This window comes from Salvelinus fontinalis, chromosome 35 (genome assembly GCF_029448725.1).
Source record: "Salvelinus fontinalis isolate EN_2023a chromosome 35, ASM2944872v1, whole genome shotgun sequence".
Classification (NCBI taxonomy): domain Eukaryota; kingdom Metazoa; phylum Chordata; class Actinopteri; order Salmoniformes; family Salmonidae; genus Salvelinus; species Salvelinus fontinalis.
In genome coordinates, this window is record NC_074699.1 from 3,253,560 (window position 1) to 3,280,159 (window position 26,600).

A 26,600-nucleotide genomic window follows, 5' to 3' on the forward strand; every position below is an offset into this window, starting at 1 on the left:
ACTCTATACCTGATGCGAGGTACCGGCACTGGTGACACCGGGCTGAGGACAAGCACATCAGGATTAGTAGGGGGAGAAGATACAGTGTGTACAGGGCTCTGAAGACGCACAGGAGGCTTAGTGCGTGGTGCCGGAACTGGAGGCACCGAACTGGATACACGCACTACAGAGAGAGTGCGTGGAGGAGGAACAGGGCTCAGGAGACGCACTGGTAGCCTAGTGCGTAGTGTAGGCACTGTAGGTACTAGGCTGGGGCGGGGAGGTGGCGCCGGAAATACCGGACCGTGGAGGCGTACTGGCACTCTTGAGCATTGAGCCTGCCCAACCTTACCTGGTTGAATGCTCCCGGTCACCCGACCAGTGCGGGGAGGTGGAATAACCCGCACCGGCCTATGTAGGCGAACCGGGGAAACCATGCGTAAGGCAGGTGCCATGTATGCCGGCCTGAGGAGACGCACTGGAGACCAGACGCGTTGAGCCGGCCTCATGACACCTGGCTCAATACCCAATCTAGCCCTACCAGTGCGGGGAGGTGGAATAACCCGCACTGGCCTATGCACTCGTACAGGAGACACCGTGCGCTCTACTGCGTAACACGGCGCCTGCCCGTACTCCCGCTCTCCACGGTAAGCCTGGGAAGTGGGCGCAGGTCTCCTACCTGCCCTTGGCCCACTACCTCTTAGCCCCCCCCCAAGAAATTTTTGGGTGTTACTCACGGGCTTTTTGGGCTTCCGTGCCAGACGCGTTCCCTCATAACTCCGGTTCCTCTCTCCGGTAGCCTCTGCTCTCCTCAGTGCCTCCAGCTGTTCCCATGGGAGGCAATCCCTACCAGCCAGGATCTCCTCCCATGTGTAGCAACCTTTCCCGTCCAATATATCGTCCCAAGTCCATTCCTCCTTCTTTTCCTGTCCCTTACTCCATTTACTCCGCTGCTTGGTTCTGGAATGGTGGGTGATTCTGTAAAGGCTGTCGTTCTCCTCTTCCTCGGACGAGGAGAGGAGAGAAGGATCATCAGACCAAAATGCAGCATTTGGGAAATAAGCCATCTTTTATTTCAATACGACGCTGGCAACACGAAAAACAAAACACTTTCAAAATTTACAAAACAAGAAAACGACGTCGACGAAACCTGAACATAAACTTACATAACTACACGTAAACTCACGGACAGGAAACAGACGACATCAAAATAAACAAACAGCCAAACAGTCCCGTATGGTACATACATTCGACGACACAGGAGACAATCACCCACAAACAAACAGTGAGAACACCCTACCTAAATATGACTCTTAATTAGAGGAGAACGCAAAACACCTGCCTCTAATTAAGAGCCATACCAGGCAACCAAAACCAACATAGAAACAGATAACATAGACTGCCCACCCAAAACACATGCCCTGACCTAAACACATACAAAAAACAACATTAAACAGGTCAGGACCGTTACACTTTGTTCATATAAAATAAAACAAATTGATCTAAACCGTTGGGAAAAAAGTACAGAAAGGTCGGACGCCATCTTAATCCCTTCTCTTAACCTAACTCCATAACTTACAATTGGGAAAATACCAACCAGTTTTTCACTCGGTTAAAACTCTCTTCAACTGCCTTCAAACCTCACCAAACTCATGCACTATGTAACTAACCATGTTACCTCAATATTTTAAGTCATATTGCACTTTTGCACATTACATACCTGAATTAATAGGGTAAAATGATGAGACGGAGAAAAGTTTGTTTGAAGAAGTTTGAAGAAATCTCCAAGACATCACGATCTCACTCACTCCATTGATGTAACAGCTCCCCCTAGCGGCAGTAATCATATACATACTGCAATGAAACAGCAGGGAGCAGGTCTCGAACCCTCAACCTTCTAGCCCAAAGTCGACTGTGCCCCAAAAGCATGCTTGAGTGGCAGAGTCGATATCCGCGCTTATAAACCATGCCGTGAGGTGTTGAGGGAAAGACAGATTACCTATAGACTGTACATAAACTTTTCTAGGCAATTAGCGATAATAGGAAATACACAAGCCATAGGCTACAGCTACACTGTAACTTAAGTTGGCGACTTCGGAATGTCGGCTTGCACGGGAAAAACTAAATTTCTAACATTTATGGTTGAGATTTAATTAATATAACCTATGCACCTTATGACTTTCATTAACATGCAGACGTTAGTAAGGCATTGATATGACGACATGTTAGTTACACGCAGATGTTAGTAAGGTGTTGGTGTCATGTCAGTCAGACGTTCAAGGGTAGGCGACAGCCACACAGTGGTAAGGCTTAATTATGTCTCATATCACCCCCTACACCAGACAATGGAAACAGGAGACAGAGGGCTGTGAGACATGGGTTTAATTCTGGACACATGAAAAGTGGGATGTGTACGGGGCAACAGAAGACGAACAGCAAAGGGGCTAATGACCTTGGAGATGGAGAAAGGGCCGATTAAACCAGAGTTTGCGGGATTCCACCCAGAGGGGCAGATCCTGGGTGGACAGCCATACCTTCTGCCCGAGACGATACCGGGGAGCCGGGGTCCGGTGGCGATCCGCTTGTCGTCGATACCTGGAGGTGGTCTGAGAAGGGCCGACCGGGGTCTCTTCCAGGTACGACGACAGCGGCGGACAAACATCTGGGCCGAAGGTATGCCGACCTCTTTTGCTCAGGGAAGAGCGGGGGCTGATACACCAGGGAACACTCGAAGGGCGATAGACCCGTGGCAGAGCAAGGAAGGGTGTTGCGGGCGTATTCGATGATACAAGTTGGCGAATCACAGGAAATGTTGCAGCTGCACCCTGGACATAGGCTGGGGCCAATCCACCACCGCTCTCACCTTCCCGGGACCCATCTGCACACTCCCTGCAGGGATGTAACCCAGAAACGGGATGGTGAAGCGATGGAATTTGCACTTTTCTGCTTTTACAAAAAGCTGGTTTTCCTGGAGGCGTTGGAGAACATGTCGGACGTGGAGCACGTGTTCTTGGGCGGAGCGGGAGAAGACGAAGATGTCATCGAGGTAGACCAAGACAAACCGGTTCAACATATCACGGACCACATCATTAACCAGAGCCTGGAACACAGCAGGGGCGTTGGTAAGGCCAAATGGCATGACAAGATACTCGTAGTGACCGCTGGCCGTGTTGAAGGCAGTCTTCCACTCGTCCCCTTCCTGTATACCCACCAGGTGGTAGGCGTTCCGTAGTTCCAGCTTGGAGAACACGGTGGTCCCCTGGAGTGGCTCGAAGGCCGAGGAATGAGTGGTAGCGAGTAGCGGTTCTTCACTGTGATGTCGTTGAGACCACGGTAGTCGATGCACGGGCGCAGGGTTTTGTCCTTCTCCACAAAGAAGAACCCTGCGCCGGCGGGGGAGGCAGAAGGACTAATGAACCCTGCAGCTAGGGAGGCCTCAATGTAGGTCTCCATATGCTTGTTCTCCGGACCCGACAGGGTACAGTCGTCCTCAGGGCGGAGTGGTGCCTGGGAAGAGGTCAATCCCACAGTCATATGGTCGGTGCGGCGGAAGCAAAGTGGCCTGGGCATTACTGAACACCTCCCGAAGGTCCTAGTACTCCATGGAAAATACGGAGAGGTCCGGGGAAACTTCCGAGCCCCCAGGAAGACATCCCGGGGCAGGCTCTCCTGACTTCAGGCAATTGGCGTGGCAGAACGGGCTCCAGCCAATGATGGCACCAGCAGACCCGTCAATGAGGGGATTGTGTCGCTGAAACCAGGAGAATCCCAATACCACGGGAAACTGAGGAGATTTATTGAGCAGGAATTGAATCATCTCGCTGTGGTTCCCTGACCCACGTTGGTTGATGGGGGTGGTATTGTAGGTGACCTAGCCTATAGAGCGCCCTTCCAGCACTCTAACATCCAAGGCAATGGAGAGGGGCTGGGTGGGGAAGTCCAGCTCGGAAGCCAGGGTAGCGTTCAAGGGTCGATGAGTATCCGGAGAGATTGACTGGTTCCTCCACAGCAAAATGGCTTGAAAAGGGGTGTGAGTAAGGGGAGATGAAAAGTTCTTCGTATGGCCCACCAGAGTACTCGCTCCTACCGGTGAGCCTGGTCCTTTAGTGGACAGGTGGATATGAAATGACCAGTAGTCCCGCAATACAGGCAACTCTTAGTGTATAGCCGTTCAGCTGGAGACAGCCATGCTCTGCTTAGTTGCATAGGCTCGGGAAGAGGTGAATCGGCAGTCGGGTAGCCTCGGGTTCTCTCGGCAACGGAGCCGTCGTGGACTTCCGGGATGCCTTAGAGGCGAGGTGGAATCAACTCTCCTCTCCTTCCTTCGTTCCCATAGTCGTCCATCGATCCGAATGGTCAAGACGAGGAGCGTGTTGAGATCTGTCGGTAGTACCCGGGCTGCAAGCTCGTCCTTTACTTCCTCCGATACTCGGTGCAGGAACATGTCGAACAGCGCTTCCGGGTTCCAGGCACTCTCAGCTGCCAACGTCCGGAAATCCACCGCATAGTCTGCCAAACTGCGGGAGTCTTTCCAAAGTTGGAGTAACTTCCGGGCAGCCTCTCTCCCGGACAATGGAGCCTCAAATTTTCTTTACCTCCCCCACAAACTACTCCAGACATACGGCCGACTGTTGTGCCCATACTGCTGCAGCCCAGGCGAGAGCCCTACTGGACAGCAGCGCGAAGAGGTACGCTATCTTAGAGTGGTCTGAGGGGAAGGAGGAGGGCTGCAGCTCGATGATGAGGGAACACTGAGCGAGAAACGCCCAACAGGTGCCCGATTCTCCATCGAAGCGTTCCGGGGGAGGTAAGTGGGCTCCCGGGAAACCGGGGTGACGGCACTGCTAACAGCAGGGTTACTGAGGGGCTGAGAGGTTACCTTTGTGGTAGGCTGCCTAATAGACAACCCACGGAATTGCTCCAGAAATGTGTTCAATGCTTGGTCATGGCGTTCGGCCAAGGTCTCCTCGTGCCTTCCAATGGTGGCTCCTTGGGAGGAGATGGCATTGCGATGCTGGTCCGAGTCTGCTGGGTCAATCATGGCCAGTTCGTACTATCACATTTCAAGACCCAGATGCAGACAGTGTCGAAGTAACAAAAATGTATTACTAATACAGGCGCAGGCAAAATGACAGGTCAGGGGTAGGCAGAGGTCAGTAATCCAGATAGGGTTCAAAAGGTCCAGAGCGGCAGGCAGTCTCAAGGTCAGAGCAGGCATGGGTCAATAGTCCAGTGTGGTGTGGCAAGGTACAGAACGGCAGGCAGGCAGAAAGTTCAAAACCGGGATTTTTTTTTTAAACAGGAACTAGAACAGACAGGAGCAAGGGGAAAATAAAACGAGTTGACAAACGAACGAACTCACAAAACAAAACGAACTGACAACAGACAAATAGGGAACACAGGTATAAATACACTGGGGATAATGAGGGCGGTGTAGACAGGCACAAAGACAGGTGAAACATCAGGGTGTGACAGGACAGGTATTTCAATGGTTGCAGCACTGGAGTCTGCTTCTGTTATTATAAATATCTCTGCCAATGCATATAAAAAAAGATGTCACACAATCTTGACAAGGAAATGGCCATTCAATACAGTAATATTAAACTGTAAATAGACAATTCACAGCCAACTCTGTGTTTTGGCACCCCACTGTGACTTTCATTATTTGACCAACTGGTAGTCCCTCCTAAAAAACAATGAGCTGTTTCTTTTCCACAGAGGTGTCTACAGACACGGTGTTCTGTTTGTTTTTGCCAAAGTGTTGAGAGGCTTGGGAAAGTCCTCATGGGAACCTACAATAATATAGTTTTTAATGTATTTATTTTGGAATAAAAAGTATGCCTTATCAAATCACATGCTTCGTAAACAGGGGTAGACGAACAGTGAAAATGCTTATTACGGGACCTTCCAAACAATTCAAGAAAAAATGAAATCGTAGAAAAAATGAAAATAAATCAAATGATAACTGGGTTATATACACTGTGTACCAGTAATAAGTTGATGTGCTGGGGTATGAGGTAATTGAGGTAGATTTAAGCGGTAAAGAATTATTGCTATTATAAACTGGTTACCAACGTAATTACAGCAGTAAAACTGAATGTTTTGTCATACCCATCGTATACAGTCTGATATACCACGGCTGTCAGCCGATCAGCATTCAGGGCTCGAACCACCCAGTTTATAAATGTGCATATAGGTAGGGATAAAGTGACTAGGCAACAGGATAGATACGGAGTATGTGATGAGTCAAACAGATTAGTGCAAAAAGGGTCAATGCAGATATTCCAGGTAGCTATTGGTTAACTATTTAACTAACTATTTAGAAGTCTTATAGCTTTGGGGTAGAAGCTGTCCGGGGCCCTGTTGGTTCCAGACTTTGTGCATCAGTACCGCTTGCTGTGCAGTAGCAGAGAGAACAGTTTATGACTTGAGTGGCTGGCGTCTTTGACAATCTAAGAGTATTATTGGTATATGTTATTCTTTAGGTATGTGGCAGTATATTTCTCATGTATTCACATTTATTTCTGTCTTACACTACTACATTGATGTATTCAATACTTATTTTGCAAAAAAAACTATTGAAATGTTGGGGTCTTAAAGCTGCAATATGTCATCTTTAAGGGCGATGACCAAATTCACATAGAAATGTGCGTTATACATCTAATTGAAAGCGGTGGATATGTTCTATGTGCGCTATTTGCTTCCTGTTCTTGCTTCCTGTTCTCAAATGTAATTTTTTTACATTTTATTTTCGGTTTTGCACACCAGATTCAAACAGCTGAAAATACAATATTTTTGGTTATGGGAAATATATTTCACACGGTTTAGATGGTACGATAATACATCTCTACACTATACTTGCCTGTTTTGTCACATTGCATGAAATTAGGCGATCTATTAGAATTTTAGCAAGCAGGAAATGTCGGAGCGACATCTGTATAGTCATTGTGCATCTTCCATTTCCTAATAATATTTTTTAATGGAACACTTTTTATTTGATAGGAATCCGGGGAATGTAATGACTGTAACACCTAATATTGACAGGCAAGATGGCGCTGACTTTGAGAAAGGGATATTTGGAGATGCTGAGAACGTGTTGGAGATTACAAACACGTCATGTGAAAATTCCTGTTCTTAATCAAATGGGTAGGTTGTTCACCCGTATGTCGACAAATCTAAACTGGTCAAGTTATCCGTGCGATGTATTATCTCTGGAATAGAGCAAGCTAAATGTGCACATTAGCTAACCATTAGCCGGTTAGGCTACATCTCACAAGCTTGATGAGTATGTTGTGTTGAAATCCAAAGGCAAAACAGCAGCTTTCATTAATACGTCTCTGCTGTATAAAATTTGTCGCAATTTAATATATTGAGCATCATCTTGGTGTGTAAATAATTTATAGCCAGTGAGTAGTTACACAACCAGCTTGTATTTCAGACAATGAATAGGATCAATCTCTCCCAGAGGGAATAAACTAACTGAATAATCTGTCGTTCAGGACTTCTGTGTCCTGCAATAGCACGTCATGGAAGTTCTCAGAGCAAATTACCATCAAGGTACAGTATATCCACTCAACTTCATAATGTAAAATGATTATGTATTACTTCATACTCCATATTGATTCTAGATTACAATTCTTTCTGTGTGATGTCTGATCTCAAATCATTTAAAGAGAACACCTCCACCCACCCAAAATATTATAGAATCAAAATAACGCAATTTCGGCTCATGTTCCCCAGCAGTTATGTACCACCGACGTCCTTATCCAGACCACTGTGGCCAGAATTGTCCTATATCAGCAGTGACGAAAAGGAGAGGCAGCACAAAGGTGGGGGAAAGGATGACCGATGTACACTAATTGTTGCTTTCTGAATGCTTTCTCAGTTTTGATAAAGCAAAACCTACATTAAACACACATCAAAGACAATTTATGTGAAATATGTGTCCTTTAAAACATTTTAACACTGGCCTATTTTGTAGTGAAAGAGACATTGATTTAGCCGTAGGCTGAAATTTTATTTTTCGATTCAGTGTTTTTGTAATTTACTGTGTCTGAATGATCACTCTCCCATTGCCTTTCAGTGGTTCTAGAAAATGTGAACACCCTTCTTGCAAAGGAAGACTATGGAAGGCTTTTTGCAGTTCTCCATTTTGCAAGTCGACAGTGGAAAGTGACAAATGAAGACCTGATCCTCATTGAAAACCATATTGATGCTGAATGTGGTGACAGGATTAGACTTGAGAAGGTCTGTGTCCTTTATATTCTTAGTGTCATTACTATTTGGAAGGGAAACATTTTCCACACATGCCAAATCTTTTTAGCCGTGTCCCAGTTCTTTTTATGCTCTTACTAACTCAATTGCTGTCATTGTCAACCCGAACATCTGTAAATTATTTTATGTATTTTACTAAATTACAGTTCTCAACCACAACATATTTTCGCTCGTCCTATTTTTGGCACACAAATAAGTCACAAATAAGTCTGCAATGTTGGTAGACCCTAGCATCAAGTGCAGTCTTATAGGCTTGCACTTTTTAATGGACAAAATCCTTCCATCTAATAGGTGCTGCTTGTTGGTGGAGAAGAGTTCACACTGATTGGGAGGCCCCTACTCGGGTAAGTTTTCTAGTTCTATATCATCAACTGGGTGGGCGGATTATGGATGTTTGGGTTTTGAATGTATGCAGTGTCCATTTTGAATATACTGCTCTAATTTTCAAATTTTTAACAGTCATTTCCCCTCTTTTCGCATGTAGTCGTGATTTGGTCAGAGTAGAGGCAACTGTCATTGAGAAGACTGAATCCTGGCCCAAAGTTCACATGCGGTTCTGGAAAAGACACAGATACCAGAAGAAAAGAAGTATTTCGTTTTTTTTTACATGTTGAATGTTTTTGATATTTAAACAATGAAGTTAAAATAATCTTTGAAACTGCGTAGTGTACAAATCAAAGCTAGCAACAACACTATTCCTTTATTCCTATAACGCGTATATGAAATGTTTTAATTGGGAAACAATATAAACAACAATACTCTAATGGAAACGTCAAGAATAATATCCCTGGGAGAATTGTCAGCATGAACAAGCGTGTAAAAGCTGCAAGAGTTTGTGTGGGAAAGTGACACATTCCAAGGTATTTTTTGGTTTTGCTTTGTTACATTACAGCCTTATTATAAAATTGGTAAAATATTCCCCCCCCCCCCCCCCCCCCCCCCCCCCCCCCATCAATCTACACACAATACCCCATAACGACAATAACCGTTTTTTAGACATTTTTGCAAATTTAGTAAAAATGAAAAACTGAAATATAACATTTACACAAGTATTCAGACCCTTTACTCAGTACTTTGTTGAAGCTCCTTTAGCAGCGATTACAGCCTCGAGTCTTCTTGGGTATCGACGCTACAAGCGTGGCACATCTGTATTTTGGGAGTTTCTCCTATTCTTCTCTGAAGATCCTCTCAAGCTCTGTCAGGTTGGATTGGGAGCGTCGCTGTGCAGCTATTTTCAGGTCTCTCCAAAGATGTTCGATCAGGTTCAACTCTGTGTTCTGGCTGGGCCACTCAAGGACATTATGACTTGTCCTGAAGCTCTCCTGCGTTGTCTTTGCTGAGTGCTTAGGGTCTTTGTCCTGTTGGAAAGTGAACCTTTGCTCCGGAGCAGGTTTTCATCAAGGATCTCTCTACTTTGCTCTGTTCATCCTGACTAGTCTCCCAGTCCCTGCCGCTGAAAAACATCCCCACAGCATGATGCCGCCACCACAATGCTTCACCAATTTGGGGCTCCCGAGTGGCACAGCATGCTAGAGGCAGCACTACAGAACCTGGTTTGCTTCCAGGCTGTATCACAATCGGCCGTGATTGGGAGTTCCATAGGGCGGTGCACAATTGGCCCAGAGTTTGGCCGGGGTAGGCCGTGATTGTAAATAATGTGTTCTTAACTGACATGCCTAGTTAAATAAAGGTTAAATAAAATGTTAAAAAATAAACGTGGGGAGGTGCCAGGTTTCGTCCAGGCGTGTCGTTTGGCATTCAGGCCACAGAGTTCAATCTTGCTTTTCAGTCTTTAGGTGCCTTTTGGCAAACTTACTGAGGAGATGCTTCCATCTGGCCACTACCATAAAGGCCTGATTGGTGGAGTGCTACAGAGATGGTTCAGTTTCTGAAAGATTCTCCCATTTCCACAGAGGAACTATGTAGCTCTGTCAGTGACCATCGGGTTCTTGGTCACCTCCCTGACCAATGCACTTCTCCCCCAATTGCTCTGTTTGGCCGGGCAGCCAGCTCTAGGAAGAGTCTTGGTGGTTCCAAACTTCTTCCATTTAAGGATGATGGAGGCCACTGTGTTCTTGGGGACCTTCAATGCTGTAGACATTTTTTGTTACCCATCCCCAGATCTGTGCCTCGACACAATCCTGTCTCTGAACTCTACGGACAATTCTTTCGACAATTCTTTGGTTTTTGCTCTGACATGCACTGTCAACTGTGGGACATAGTATAGACAGGTGTGTACCTTTCCAAATCATGTCCAATCAATTGAATTGACCACAGGTGGACTCCAATCAAGTTGTAGAAACATCTCATTGATGATCAATGGAAACAGGATGCACCTGAGCTCAATTTCGAATCTCATAGCAAAGTGTCTGAATATTTAAGGTATTTCTGTTTTGGAGGATTTTTATACATGTTCAAAAATTTCTAAAACCTGTTTTCACTTTGTCATTAGGGGGTATTGTGTGTAGATTGATGAGGGAAAACATGTATTTAATCCATTTTACAGTAAGGCTGTAACGTAACAAAATGTGGAAAAAGTCATGGTGTCTGACTACTTTCTGAATACACTGTAGTTGGGTGATCACTTGATCATCAATTCTAAGATTCTCTTTTTAGATTCAATGAATGACCTGAATTCCTCTGTCCACACATGCCAATTACTGTTCAAGGATAATTTGATAATGTTTTCTTGGAGTAAACAGGAACATTAAATCTCTCCAGAGAGTGGAAATTCCCCAGGATATCACAACAGAAAAGAGAGGCACACTTGAGGCCTTGCTTTATAATAGCATTTTTTTATTCATTAAACATTCTAAATTATATTCAAACATTCTAAATTATATTCATCCTCTGAAGTAAACTCTGTAAAAGCAGTATGAATAACCTGACAGTGTGTGTTTCAGAATAATGTTGTGTACGTGTGGCTGCTGCAAGACTAACTATTGTCTTTTCCTTTTTCAGTTATTGTGCAACCACAAACAGTGCTTCGGATCAACACAATTGAAGTTGCTCCCAGATTGACTTGATGCTATATGTTTTGAATTGTAAATAAACTTTTGGCCAGTGAATGTGCCACTGAAATTTGGAACACATGCTCAGTTGAAATATAATGGGAAAACACATTTATGATCAATATTTGGTATCTTTCAAGTGAATCTTTGTAAATTTGCCTTTTTATGTAATCAGATGTGTTGTATACGTACAATTAAAGCAATCTGTCATAGGTCAATTGTTTATGAATCTGTTGTGAAATCCAGGTGCAGTTTCTCACCTATATGACAAATAGCCATAGGACACCTATGATATCATGTTGCACAGTGGAGAAACCTAGCTTGAAGACAGCAAAGAAGGAAAACTTGAGGTATTCCAGCCTGGTCTCATAGACTAGACATAATATACACTGCTCAAAAAAATAAAGGGAACACTTAAACAACACAATGTAACTCCAAGTTAATCACACTTCTGTGAAATCAAACTGTCCACTTAGGAAGCAACACTGATTGACAATAAATTTCACATGCTGTTGTGCAAATGGAATAGACAAAAGGTGGAAATTATAGGCAATTAGCAAGACACCCCCAAAAAAGGAGTGATTCTGCAGGTGGTGACCACAGACCACTTCTCAGTTCCTATGCTTCCTGGCTGATGTTTTGGTCACTTTTGAATGCTGGCGGTGCTCTCACTCTAGTGGTAGCATGAGACGGAGTCTACAACCAACACAAGTGGCTCAGTTAGTGCAGTTCATCCAGGATGGCACATCAATGCGAGCTGTGGCAAAAAGGTTTGCTGTGTCTGTCAGCGTAGTGTCCAGAGCATGGAGGCGCTACCAGGAGACAGGCCAGTACATCAGGAGACGTGGAGGAGGCCGTAGGAGGGCAACAACCCAGCAGCAGGACCGCTACCTCCACCTTTGTGCACCAGAGCCCTGCAAAATGACCTCCAGCAGGCCACAAATGTGCAACACATCATTGTGGTAAAACATCATGCAAAGATCAAAATACCTGAGGCCCTCAAGAAAGTTTGATGCCCCTGAGTCTGGGAGGTGTTACAAATCCATTTCCAAGCAATTCGAAGTACATCGTTCTACTGTATGACGGAACATCTACAAATGGAGAAAATTCCAGGCCACTGGCATTCTACCTAGGACAGGTCGTCCCACCAAATTCAGCCCAAGAGCTGACCGAAAGATGCTCATAGAAGTCTCTAAGAACCCCAGGGTAACATCAAGGGATCTACAGGCCTCTTGCTCCAATCAATATCGAAGTGCATGAGTCAACTGTCAGAAAGAGACTGCACGAACTTGGCCTACATGGGAGGTCAGGAAGGAAGAAGCCTCTGCTCTCAAAAAAGAACTACAAGACTGACAACACCTGGGTAAAGACCAAAACTACTGGAACAATGTGATCTGGACAAATTAGTCCAGTTATTTGGCTGCAATGCCAGACGCTACTCAATATTAGGAAGGTGTTCCTAATGTTTGGTATACTCAGGTAGTTTTTAAAATGTGTGATTTTTGTGTTTTTGCCATTCTATAACTAAATATACATTTGTTTTAAAGAGGAAGATGCCCTGCTGATCGAAGAGAAGATAGTGGGGAGATGGATTTGTCATTGTGTACTCTGTAACAGACAGCTTTGACGAGGTCATGTGCCTCTCTTTCCTCGTCAATCCCATCCATTCCTCTTCAGGCGCCTGCAAGTGCTGCCCTTAGCCTCCACCCATAGTTATTGTGGCCAACAAGTAGGACCTTGAGTTTGACCGAATGGTGAGCACTGAGGATGGAGAAGGCCTGTCACGGGGCCATGAGATTTCGGTGCGTGACGGATGGGAAGAGACAGCGGGCGTCTTTACTGTTCTTTATGGAGATGTGATCCAGCCACTTGGCACTTCCCCAGCCTCATTCCGCAGGAGAGCAGTCTCCAAGCTGATGCAGAAGATCCCCAGGATCAACTCCAATCCTCCTGGCAGGCCTGACCGCAGCTTCAGCTTCCGCTCATTCAGGGACTTCCTGCTTGACTGAGCCGGATGGGCTGGGGCTCTGAACAGCGGCTGTGATTTGGTTATTCACAGGGGAAATGTGAAACATGTTGTTTTGGCAGCGTGCCTCTCTAGAATAGCTGTGTTAGTGCTCAATGGGGGAAAAATCATTGACACTTCTGTTTTCACGATGACATTCAAATCAGCATTGAAAAATGGCGCAAGTTTAAATTTGTTCCACGTGAGCGAGTCTGACCACAAGTCAGAGACTATGATGACACACCAAATGTGAAAAGAGCAGGAATAGGCATTTTTTTGTAGGCTACAGTCCAAGCTATGTCTTCCAATGGTGCGACTGCTGTTGGCATCCAAAGATTATTATTGATATCTACATAGTGCATTGATGTGAATCACACTGCTGCTCTCTCATTTAGCTTTTTGCAGCTTACGGATTGTGGTTGTTGTGAATGGCTGTTCACAAATCTAATTGTGTATTTGAATCCAATTATGGTTGAATTCAAGGAATCTAAGCTGCCTATCAATCATTGTTTTTGAAACCAGTGAACAGCCAGTGAAAAATGCGCTCTTGCAACAGCTGCATAGTGCAGATCCCAGCCTATGCAATAAAATTGTATTTTATTACTCAATCTAATTCATGCTGATAAAAAAATACATCCATAGGCTTAATGGACACAAGCTCAAACTTGCACACTTGACAGACTTAAAGGGGCAATCTGTAGTTGCTACATCCATTTTTGGACTTATAAATTATATATATATATATATATCTATATATATATCTCCATTGATTCTTGAAGAATATAACTTAAATGCCTCATGAGCTAAGTTCAACTGTCACACTCCATGAGAACCCAAAATATAAGCTTGTTTTTCGCCAATGTTTGTAAACATTGTAAATGTAATTAAACACTGTATAGCCTCATAATATGTTTAAAATAATAATTTTGATATCATGGATGATAAGACCTTACATCCATAGCTATGTCTATTAATCTGAGAGTGGTTACATTTCTCCAGGCCCATCCCTCAGTTTTTTACCAAAACAGAGCGGGGCGGCCGTTTTGTTATTGTTTAATCTGTAGATTTGTCCTTTAAACATCTTCATATTATCTAGATATCAAAGTGTCACCAACAAAAAGGTCAACAATAGGTCTATAGCGAATGCAGCAGATGGCATTCATTTTTCACATGTAAATAGCACTTTTCAGTAGTGCTCAAAGCATGCCATTCCATGAGCGCAGCATTTATTTTTCAACTCAAATCAATGCGCCCAACCAGTCCTCCATGACAACATGATCATAAACAGGGCTGGCAAATAAGTCCTTAGTTTTGGGATTATGCGCAGGTAAAACAATTTGGCTAATCTATGCTTCCATATTTCCAAGTCCTATTCTTGAAGACCAAGGGGTATATTATTTATTGGAATGACTGGAATTCTGATAGACTTTGGTTTTTAATGTAAATATATAATTTAATTGTATTATTATATTTAGTAGAAAGCAATGGGTTACAAGAAGCCTACATAACCAACCTATAAAGTAAAATTTGACAATATTTCCATATATGGCCAGCTATGTAAACTTTAACATTGATTTATCCAGCAATGGATGTAATTAAATTGGTAACATATATATTTGTCTTCTTCTAATGCCTCTTAAGGGGAAAGTAATCTAAAAGTAACTGAATGTAATCAGGTTACATTACTGAGTTTAGGTAATCCAAATGTTACATTACTGATTACAATATTGGACAGGTAACTAGTAACTTTAACGGATTACATTTAGAAAGTAACCTACCCAACCCTGTGAACAACAAACCAAATATCAAAAGCATCTAGAAATAAAATGTTGCAGTATCATGTGACTAAAATGAACATTCTGCAGATGTTCTTAATTTAGTAGACAGAGAGTATATTTTTGAAAGTAGAAGAGGCAGGTGTATTTGATCTTTCCTCAAGATCAATCTTTAAGGCAGTAGAAAGCATTACCTGCTTAGATGTTTATGTTTAAGTATATTCTTTGAAAGCCACAAACAACGTCTACTATCTGAAGTACTGTAAATACACAAAAAATAACATGGAACTTAATTGGTCCCATCAAATATTACTGTTGACCATATTCTCCTATATACTATAAGTATATGAGGCTTCATACATGCATCACAGTTTAGTACTTTTGAGTAAAAAGGATCCTGCAGAATTTATTTATTTGTTAAACCTGATACAAGCCTTTACGATTAAGGGCACCTGCAATAGAAATGGCTTCTAAAGTTGCTTTGATGTGCGGGAGTGCAAGGAATGTATTGTATATTGGATATACAAATTTGATGTTTATACACATGGAAAGATTAATAGTTGTGAAGACCAGGTAGAAGATGACTAAACAAAGCGTATAGGTGCTATTGAACAAAAATATAAATGCAACATGCAACAATTTCACAGATTGTACTGAGTTACAGTTCATATAAGGACAATTGAAATATTGAAATAAATTCGTTAGGCCCTAATCTATGGATTTCACAACTGGGAATACAGATATGCATCTGTTGGTCACAGATACCTTAAAAAAAAAGGTAGGGGCGTGGATCAGAAAACCAGTCAGTATCTGGTGTGACCATCATTTGCCTCATGCAGCGTGACACATCTCTTTCGCATAGAGTTGATCAGGATGTTGATTGTGGCCTGTGGAATGTTGTCCCTCTCCTCTTCAATGGCTGTGTGAAGTTGCTGGATATTGGCGGGAACTGGAACATGCTGTCGTATACGTCAATCCATAGCATCCCAAACATGCTCAATGTGTGACATGTCTAGTGAGTATGAGGCCATGGAAGAACTGGGACATTTTCAGCTTCCACGAATTGTGTACAGATCCTTTTAAAAAATTGTTTTTATTTAACCTTAACTAGGAAAGTCAGTTAAGAACAAATTCTTATGTTACAATGCGAAATGGACCCGTACATTATCATGCCGAAACGTGAGTTGGTTTGACTGAATGGGACGACAGTGGGCCTCAGGATCTTGTCACTGTATCTCTGTGCATTCAAATAGCCAATGATAAAATGCAGTAGTGTTCGTTGTCCGTAGCTTATGCCTACCCATACCATAACCCTACTGCCACCATGGGGCACTCTGTTCACAATGTTGACATCAGCAAACCACTTGCCCCCACACGACACCATACACGTCTGCCATCTGCCCGATACAGTTGAAACCGGGATTCATTCGTGAAGAGCACACTTCTCCAGCATGCCAATGGTCTTCGAAGGTGAGCAATTGCCCACTGAAGTCGGTTACGACCCGAACTACAAGACCCTGGCGAGGACGAAGAGCGCGCAGATGAGCTTCCCTCAGACGGCTTCTGACAGTTTGTTCAGAAATTCTTCGGTTGTGCAAACCCACTGTGTCATCAGTTATTCGGATGGCTAGTCTCAGACAATCCCACAGGTGAAGAAGACAGATTTGGAGGTCCTGGGCTGGCTTGGTTACATGTGGTCTTCGGTTGTGAGGCCGGTTGGACATACTGCCAAATTCTCTCAAACAATGTTGTAGGCGGCTTATGGTAGAGAAATCTAAATGTGATTCTTTGGCAACAGCTCTGGTGGACATTCCTGCAGTCAGCATGCCAATTGCAAACTCCCTCTAAACTTGAGACATCTGTGGCATTGTGTTGTGTAACAAAACTGCACATTTTAGAGTGGCCTTTTATTGTCACCAGCACAAGGTGCACCTGTGTAATGATGATGCTGTTTAATCAGCGTCTTGAAATGCCATACCTGTCAGGTGGATCGATTTTCTTGGCAAAGGACAAATTTGTGTACAAAATTTGAGAGAAGCTTTTCGTGCATATGGAACATTTCTGGGATCTTTTATTTCAGCTCATGAAACATGGGACCAACACTTTACATGTTGTGTTTATATTTTTGTTGTGCAGTATCAGAAAAAGCAGATTCTGAGGTTTCCAAAACACTTACTGTAAGGTTCTGTATTTATTCTCTTAGTCAGCCTTGTGTTCTGTGTCGTTGTGTTCTTGAACGTAGCCCTGCGTCTTTGTGTTCTTGAAGGTAGCCATGTCTTTCATTTTTGTTCTTTGATTTCACTTGTGTTAGTTACTCACCTGGTCTCATCAGCTCCTTATTTAGTTCAGTTCATTCTGTTTGTGCCTTTGTGAGGTATTGTTCGTTTTGAGTCTACTAAGCCTTTTCCTAGCTCGTTTGTGAAAACCAGTTATAGCCTTCAGTCCTAGTTTTGATTCACCTGCCTGTTTGTCTACCTGTGTATGACCATTGCCTGCTTGTGACCACGATTTCTGCCTTCTGTGAAGGGGAAATAAACACCTGCCGCGCTCTGCGTGTGAATCTACACCTTTTTCTTCCTGAGTATTCATTACACTTACCTTTGCCAAATATCACTTTTTCCAAGAAAAAAGCTGTTCCATATGCTTTACAGGTGAGCAAGCGGCAGCAGATAGACTACAGTAACATAAACCAGGCTTGGGCTCAACTCAACATTTTGTAATTGACTCCCATTCAACTCATGAGTTGAAATTTGAATTTAATTCAGTCCAATTCAAAGAAATTCCACTCAGTTATTAAACATGAGTTTCATTGTAACCCTCACCTTAACCATAACCCTTACCATTTTTATTTAACCCCTTTTTTCTCCCCAATTTCATGATTACGATCTTGTCTCATCACTGCAACTTGCCAACGGGCTTGAGAGAGGCAAGGGCGAGTCATGTGGTCATGGCCGGGACTCTCTGTCACGGCAGGTAATGACTCAGCCTAGGATCAAACCCCAGGCTGTAGTGATGCCGCAACACTGTGATGCAGTGCCTTAGACCACTCTGGAAGCTCACCATTTTACATTTTAAATCAGGGAGCTGTTTTTGCACAAATTGGCTGCTTTAACACAGGCAACTGAATTCTGATCTTTTGCCAATTATTTGGAATATCTGATACATATCTGATCTTTTCCCCAACGTATAAACAGCAAATCCATACACTCAGATTCGTTTATTTTTGTCGGGTGCCTTTTGACACAACTAGTACCTCCAAATTGGAGGCAATTAACATGCATTTCAATTAACAGGTGTACCTTGTTAAAAGTTAATTTCTGGAATTTCTTTCCTTCTTAATGCGTTTGAGCCTGAATCAGTTGTGTGGTGACAAGGTATGGGGTGGTATACAGAAGATAGCACTATTTGGTAAAAGACCAAGTCCATATTACGGCAAGAACAGCTCAAATAAGCAAAGAGAAACGAAAGTCCATCATTACTTCAAGACATGAAGGTCAGTCAATCCGGAACATTAAGAACTTTGAAAGTTTCTTCAAGTGCAGTCGCAAAAACCATCAAGCACTATGATGAAACCGGCTCTCATGAGGACCGCCACAGGAAAGGAAGACCCAGAGTCCCCTTTGCTGCAGAGGATAAGTTCATTAGAGATACAAGCCTCAGACATTGCAGCCCAAATAAATGCTTCACAGAGTTCAAGTAACAGACACATCTCAACATCAACTGTTCAGAGGACACTGCGTGAATCAGGCCTTCATGGTCGAGCAGCCAACAAGTGCTCAGCATATGTGGGAACTCCTTCAAGACTGTTGGAAAAGCATTCCAGGTGAAGCTTACTGAAAGAATGCCAAGAGTGTGCAAAGCTGTCATCAAGGATGGCTACTTTGAAGAATCTAAAATATATTTTGATTTGTTTAATACTTTTTTGGTTACTACATGATTCCATATGTGTTATTTCATAGTTTGTCATCACTATTATTCTACAATGTAGAAAATAGTAAAATAAAGAAATACACTGGAGTGAGTATGTGTCCAAACTTTTGACTGGTACTGTGTATCCTTAGATGGCAGCATAGGCCAACTAATAGCAAAGGTTCCTTTACAGCAGGCAGGTTGAAGTAAAGAACACTTGGACGAAGGTAACTTATGTATGAAACTGAATTGATACAGACTAACAGATGTTATTTGACATTACCAAAATGTTGACCATTAAAAGGACATTACACTCCAAAATCAAAGTTGTATGGAGGGTTTCAGATATCAAAAGTAATGTCAGGATTAACCCATGCCTCACACCATCAGGTGTGCATATATAATTTTATACCATAATCCAAAATGTCTTTCCCATATTTCTTCCATTAATTTGGGGTTAAAGTATATAGCTGGATATTCAGTGCCATTTCTAGTCATAAGCGATATAAGAGGCCGCTAGGGGGCCCCAATCAGGAAGTCAGTTGGTGTGTCAACTTACTGTTAGTTAGGATAGCAGAATACACACTGTGCAATGTCGAAATGTGGTTGTGCATCAGCAGTTTTCCCTCATGTTATGTCAGTCACTGACAGTCACTCAATTAGCCCATGTCAGCTCACTCAATTAGCCCATGTCATGTCAAGATTTTATAGATAAATTGGTCTAGCCACTAGCTTTGCCTGACTACCCAGTTTTATTGCGCCGACCAATTGCCATGCCATGCAGACCAACAATAGTTTTTCCTCCGCAATGAAGTATGTAGTGGACGATAGAGCACCGGAATAATTCATGTTGAGTCGTCAGGCAACTGCTAGCCAGCAATCTAAGCCTTGTAGTAATCATGGGTGTATTACTGACCTGGCACGCACGTGCCAGGGGTACTTCGAATGGGATACGTCTCTACCTATGGCTTCTAATCAGTAGATCACTTGATCGGGTTCTAGGTAGGAAGCCTAACCACCATAATCAATTATTAAAAGATGATGGAGGCTGCCTTTCCTTACCTGACCAGATTATTTCGATTTTGTTGCCGATTCAGATCAAAGATTTGTCTTCTGGTCTTGGCACAGATGTAGGATCTTGATTTGAGCCAGTTTGCTACAGCAGAAAAATCATCCTGCAGCATCAGGAAATGCGAATATTTATGTGGGTTATAATTAATGGACATTTTTGTAGGGGCTGATAAATGTTTCTTAAGGGTAAATCAAGTCTGAAATTTCAAAGAGGAAATGACGAACTTCAGAAATCTTTTTAAACCTCAAATTTAAATCTGCATTGCAGGAAAATTTTCCTGCAACAAGGTGATGTCACGTCTACTCCCGCTTCCCCCTCCTGGCGCTCGTTGTCGCCAGTACTCTCATTGTTATACACACCCGTCACCCTCGTTACGTGCACCTGCGCCTCATGAGACTCACCTGGACTCCATCCCCTTCCTGATTACCTTCCCTATATCTGTCACTCCCTTTGGTTCTTTCCTCAGGCATTATTGTTTATGTTTCATGTCTGTACGCTACTCGTGTTTGTTATATTGTTCGATGTTCCGTTTATTATTGAACTCACCACCTGTACTTGCTTCCCGATTATTAGCGTACACGTTAAAGAATAACGCCTCACCAAAGGGAAGCAACAGTCTCACTAAATAATTGATCATGCCTATGGCGTATGACCACCTTTTTGTGTTGTCGTGTTGAATATTCTGCCCGTATTTCACACCGCTCTATGCCTCATTTAAAACATGCACAAAATCCTCTACATCATGTTGACGAGCACTAGTCTCACTATCTTTGAGGTCAATAAACACCCCAAAAATCTGAAGAAAGGATGGTGTGAAACGGGTTTGAAAGAATGATACATTTATCGCTTGATATTTCCATCCCCCCTTTTTATCGACACGCCACTTAAACTCTAGGCCATTTGTTTGTAGCATTTACAGGATGCCTCAGCCAGCTCATCAGGCTTCCAAGCCTCAGCTGGCTCGTCAGGTTCCCGTGCCTCAGAAGAGGTGACTGGCCCGCTCCTGGTCCCCGGGACTGTTCCTCTGGTCGGCGTCCTGCGGCTGGAGCCACGCGTCAGGGAGAGGCTACTGTCACGTCTACTCCCGCAACCCCTCTCTGTGTCGCCAGTTTACTCATTATAACGCACACCTGTCACCCTCGTTACGTGCACCTGCGCCTCATGAGACTCACCTGGACTCCATCACCTTCCTGATTACCTTCCCTATATCTGTCACTCCCTTTGGTTCTTTCCTCAGGCATTATTGTTTATGTGTTTCATGTCTATACGCTACTCGTGTTTGTTACATTGTTCGATGTTCAGTTTATTATTAAACTCACCACCTGCACTTGCTTTCAGACTCCCAGCGTATACATTACAGGTGATCAAATTAAGATCCTGCATCTGTACAAGCGTGGCATCCATGATAGAAGCACATCTACAGCTATGTTCAGAACTTCTTGAAAATACCTTTACATATGTTTTATAAACAATTGTAAATTCCAAACTTCCACAATATAGATCTTGAGTGTTTTGAAGAGAAAAAAACCAACGTTATTTGCTGTATCTTGTAACAAATCTGTGTTTCTTCAAATACATGTCACAGAAATACTGTCTTTCCCTATGTTTAAAATGTCTGTGAATCTTTGTGGACAAAAGCAATATATGATAATGCTCTTTATTTATTTTTGTCTTCTGATTTGATTGTGCATTTTTAAGGGAGTCTATTGCTTTTCTGCTGTGTCTGTTTATTAGAGGATACAGGCATTATAACTTGGACTTGGACCAACATTTTTTGTATTGGTTGATTCTTTTGTGTTGATGTTTGCCACTATATCCCAAAAGTGTAGTCAATACACCCATCCATTAACATGACAATTGTGCCTTCCCAGTAGGTTCTATCAGTGGTGTAAGGCATAGTGCTAACCATCTGCACTGTGGCTCTGTGAGGCAGTCCATTACCAGTGTTTCGAGGTCTCTCATCAAGTTCTGTATTCTATCAGCCAACACTGATGGCTCTGTAGGGAAGACACATTGTTTGCAGTGTGCGCCTTGCTCAACCATATGCTTTCATATTGCCAGGCTGGAAAACTGCCTTGGGCCTCAACACTCTTGCCAACTTTCAGTTTACAGTGGGCTTTACTGTGCAGTCTGGTGATTCTGTCCATTTCTTACAAAAAAGGTCAGATCAAAACTAAAGTGAGGACTCAGACACCTGCTATGTTCACACTTTGGTAATCAGAGAACAGGCTCAACTTAATTAAACATGCAATACATATATATATATATTTTTTTTACAGTCGCATTTTTGTTTGTCATGTAATATCTCAGGTATTACACTGTAGGTACTGTAAACAAAGCACATACTGTACTGTAGATTCCCTTCGTGTGTGTGCACTGGCACCTACTTGTTACAAAATCAAAACCACGATTATTAGTTTGTTCACACATTCGTGATTTATGCTTTCATTCAAGTGAGAGAATATTCAGACATTTTGGATTTCCGTAGAATTATTTGAGTCGCCAACTCTTTTTCCTTTAAATAATAAATATTTATTGGGGGAGAAAACAATTGTGTTGAATTACGTTCTTTTCTTTGAAAGAAAAAGAAGCATAAAACATTTCCAGAAGATACATGTTGTTTGGTCCCCCCATTCTAAATCCTCTGGGACTCACTTTTGAGAAGTTCTATCACGTCTACCCACTTAGCACTTAAGGGACTATAGGCTGCAGGAACCCCTGCTGTGTGTATGTGTGTCTTTATGGGTGCTATAGGGGTATAGTGGCAGCATCAGTGGGAGTTGTATACGGTTATGGTTGAAGGCTGGAGAGATTGTGGGGCAGGAGAGGTAGGGGTTAGGATAGTGGGGGCTGTCGCTGTAGGGTCAGTGAGAGCTGTAGAAGCAGCTACAGTAGAGGCTGTAACTCCTGCTGCTGCTGAGGTTGAAGATGTAGAATCCTCAGTGGGAACTATGGTGCTTTGATCACACCGGGTCCATCATTCTGACTGTGTTTACCATGTTTTCCCCCACACAGTTCAGTGATGAATTTCGAGTGGATCTCAAGCTGATTCGGTTTTGGGGTGGTTTACACTTCCTCGTTCAAACAAACAAGTAGCAACGTCTGAGAGCTAAAAACACATTTTGAATGAAATCTAACGTTATTATGCATCTATCAGCATTGTTTTGATGCTGTCCCACTCTGACTGACTCAAACGCTGTCCTAAGATGGACACTGTATCCGAGCAGATACTAAAAGATTATGAAGAAATGGCCAAAAAATAAGAAACGTCTCAGACTTTTGGACTGTACAACTCTATAATTAAAAAAAGCCAGTGTAAGACGTCTGTTTCCCCAGTGTAAAGATGTACGCTGAGAGTCGGGAAGCAGGTTCAGGGAGTGAATACATTTCATTAATAAATAAATGAAACAAACACGTAACACAAACAGCGCACCGACATGGAACAGAAACTGAAACAACGATGCCTGGGGATGAAACCAAAGGGAGTGACATATAAAGGGCAGGTAATCAAGGAGGGGATGGAGTCCAGGGGAATGTCATCATGTGCCTAACGCTGGTGACAGGTGTGCGCCCTAACGAGCAGCACCTAGAGCCGGGAGAGGGAGCACATGTGACACCCAGCCCCTTAGAGGTTATGACATTGACTCACTGACACGCAGCAATGTGAGGGGATGTGAGGAGATAAACTACAGTGCACACCAAAAAAACGTAGGGTTCCTCAAGGGTTCTTTGGGAAGGGTGATGGTTCTATGTGGAAGGAACCATAATGACTCAAAGAACCCTTTGAGCTCTTCAATGGTTCTTTACAGTTCACAAAAGGGTTATTGGCTCTTTTAGTGATAATTGAAATGTAGGGGAGGTGGCTCATTAGAATATTTTGGAGCGGGGTTTGCGCACAGTAACCATGAGTGAGTGTCATTCCAGTATATCTAATGTGTTGTGTTGTGTTGTTCCATGATATGTTATATATGGCTATGGACAGTGAGAGTGTTTTCTTAAGGACTCACATATGTCCTTGGGTCAATTGAGAACACTTGACTAAATCAGCCAGTGCTTCTCAATTCACTTGATTCAACATGTCAATCAACAGAATAATAACACCTATGGAATTTTAACAATATAATATGGCTGACCAGAATTAAAAAACTCTGTATAGTTCTTTAGATTGAGAAAGGTTATTTATTGAACCATTCTCCATAAGGTTCTTTAAAGAACCATAAAAAGGGTTGTTGTAACCATAGTGGAACTCTTTTTTTGGTGTTATATAGAACATTTTTAATGGTTCTTTATAGAACCCTAGGAAATGGTTCTTTATAGCCACATACAGGTTCCATTTAGAACCAATTGAGCACGGTTCTTCATTGAACCTTCAAAAAAGGGTTCTATATAGCTATGGTTACAAGCCAAGTCACCCTTATCTGGTTCTATTTAGAACAATAATTTTTGTGTGTGTAGTATTCAGAGCTCTGAGTCATTTCAAGATATCTGGAAAATGTAATACAGAAACTCAAATAGAGGTTGATATGAATATAACACTGTGTGAAGGTCATTGGAAACTTATGTTGCTCTTGTAAAATAAAATAGTCACGGTGTATATTGATTTGACCTACATGTAATTTAATGGTCGTGGTAAAGGCAATCATACTATTTTGATTTCACAAGTTATCTCAGACCAAATATGAAATCATCATCATGCTTTACGTCAAGAAGTTCCAGATTTTTTATTTTTTTATTTCACCTTTATTTAACCAGGTAGGCAAGTTGAGAACAAGTTCTCCTTTACAATTGCGACCTGGCCAAGATAAAGCAAAGCAGTTTGACACATACAACAACACAGAGTTACACATGGAGTAAAACAAACATACAGTCAATAATACAGTAGAAAAATAAGTCTATATACAATGTGAGCAAATGAGGTGAGATAAGGGAGGTAAAGGCAAAAAAAGGCCATGGTGGTGAAGTAAATACAATATAGCAAGTAAAACACTGGCATGGTAGATCTGCAGTGGAAGAATGTGCAAAGTAGAAATAGAAATAATGGGGTGCAAAGGAGCAAAATAAATAAATAAATAAATACAGTAGGGGATGAGGTAGTTGTTTGGGCTAAATTATAGATGGGCTATGTACATTGAATACAGTAGTTCTAGAAGTAATTATAAATAACATACAATTAACTCTTCAGGCATTGCATTGATCTCATTTTCCCATAATAATGCACGAAACAGGTATACTCTCACAATCAGTGAGACTTCCGCTTTCTGGCTGATGCGCTACGTAATTGAGACGGATTATGGTGCCCCTTTTAGGACACTCTCCGGTCACCGAAGCATGATGAGGTCCAAAGCTGTCATTAAGAACTGGTCACTGTGTGTTTCCATGCATGGGGCTTGGACTAATTAGACCCTAATAAATGGGTGGAAGTCCTGCAGAACGAGGTGTAGGTTACTACCCCGTGGACAATGGACTCCAAACTCTATTAAATCCTTAATGGAATAATTTATCATGCCTATGGCGTATGACCTCCACCTTTTTGTGTTGTCGTGTTGAATATTCTGCCCGTATTTCACACCGCTCTATGCCTATTTTAAAACATGCACAAAATCCTCTACATCATGTTGACGAGCACTAGTCTCACTAAATCTTTGATGAGGTCAACAAACACCCCAAAAATCTGAAGAAAGGATGGTGTGAAACGGGGTTGAAGGAATGCTACATTTATCACTTGGTATTTCCATCCCCCCTTTCTATCAACACGCCACTTAAACTCTAGACCCTTTTGTTTGTAGCATTTACAGGTGTTAAATTCAGCATGCTGGTTCATTAGGACACATCCTATTATGGCTGAATCACAGAGGCTGCTGGTGAACCCTGTGGTTGTTCGGCGGATGACACTGTTGCTCCCATCGTTGCATAATTGCTCCTGTGGTCCCTTAGAGTGCAGGTAATAATAGGTGCTGAGTGAGAGGCAGGGATTCTTCAAGCCACAATGAGGAAGAATGCCTCTCAGCTCTCACCACCAGTGGCAGCCCACTGGGCAAAACAGGTTGAATCCATGTTGTTTGTACATCATTTCAACAACAGCAAAAAAGGTGATGGCGTTGAACCAATGTGAGATACTGATTGGATTTGCCAAAAGTCCTCAACGTAAGGGAATTACGTCATTTGTTCAACCAATTTTTAAACTAAATCAAATGTCATGGTGATATTTCTTTGTTGAATATTGATATTTCTTTAGTGAATTCACGTTAGCCAAATGTAAATCAAAAATAGACATTGAACTGAAGTCTGTGTAGCCAGAAATACTGAGGAGTAATTTTATAATAATAGTATTTTTGTTTTGTTTTTTGCTAAATCAAATGACAGGCTCCCTAGTGGGTGGGCCTGTGTCCACCCAGGCCCACCCATGCCTACGTCCCTGCTATCCTCAGTGGGAGCTGCTCTCATCTTTCCAGTCTGTTTCTTCCCTCTTACCACCCCCATTAATTTCCTCATTAATAAGTCTGTCTGTGTCACTGTGTTATTTAATGCCAGAGATCCTCCCTTGCTCTGTTAGAGCCACTGGGTTGCATCTGTCT

General features: G+C 42.7%; 1 protein-coding gene and 1 pseudogene across 2 annotated transcripts; both read left to right on the forward strand.

Annotated features, from left to right (window-relative positions):
• Window positions 1-6,988: 6,988 nt before the first annotated feature.
• On the forward strand, window positions 6,989-11,482 carry mrpl21 (mitochondrial ribosomal protein L21). Of its 2 annotated transcripts, none has more exons than XM_055899059.1 (7): window positions 6,989-7,125; window positions 7,479-7,536; window positions 7,720-7,808; window positions 8,063-8,226; window positions 8,545-8,597; window positions 8,738-8,841; window positions 11,215-11,482. In XM_055899059.1, the coding sequence occupies exons 1-7, from the start codon at window positions 7,029-7,031 to the stop codon at window positions 11,277-11,279; spliced, it is 630 nt and encodes a 209-aa protein (XP_055755034.1). In that variant the 5' UTR covers window positions 6,989-7,028; the 3' UTR covers window positions 11,280-11,482. The 2 variants fall into 2 exon arrangements, with proteins under 2 accessions (XP_055755034.1, XP_055755035.1); XM_055899060.1 differs by having other exon boundaries at window positions 6,990-7,125; window positions 7,723-7,808.
• A 1,080-nt stretch (window positions 11,483-12,562) lies between these two features.
• Window positions 12,563-13,273, forward strand: LOC129834106 (ras-related and estrogen-regulated growth inhibitor-like; annotated as a pseudogene).
• The last annotated feature ends 13,327 nt before the right edge of the window (window positions 13,274-26,600 follow it).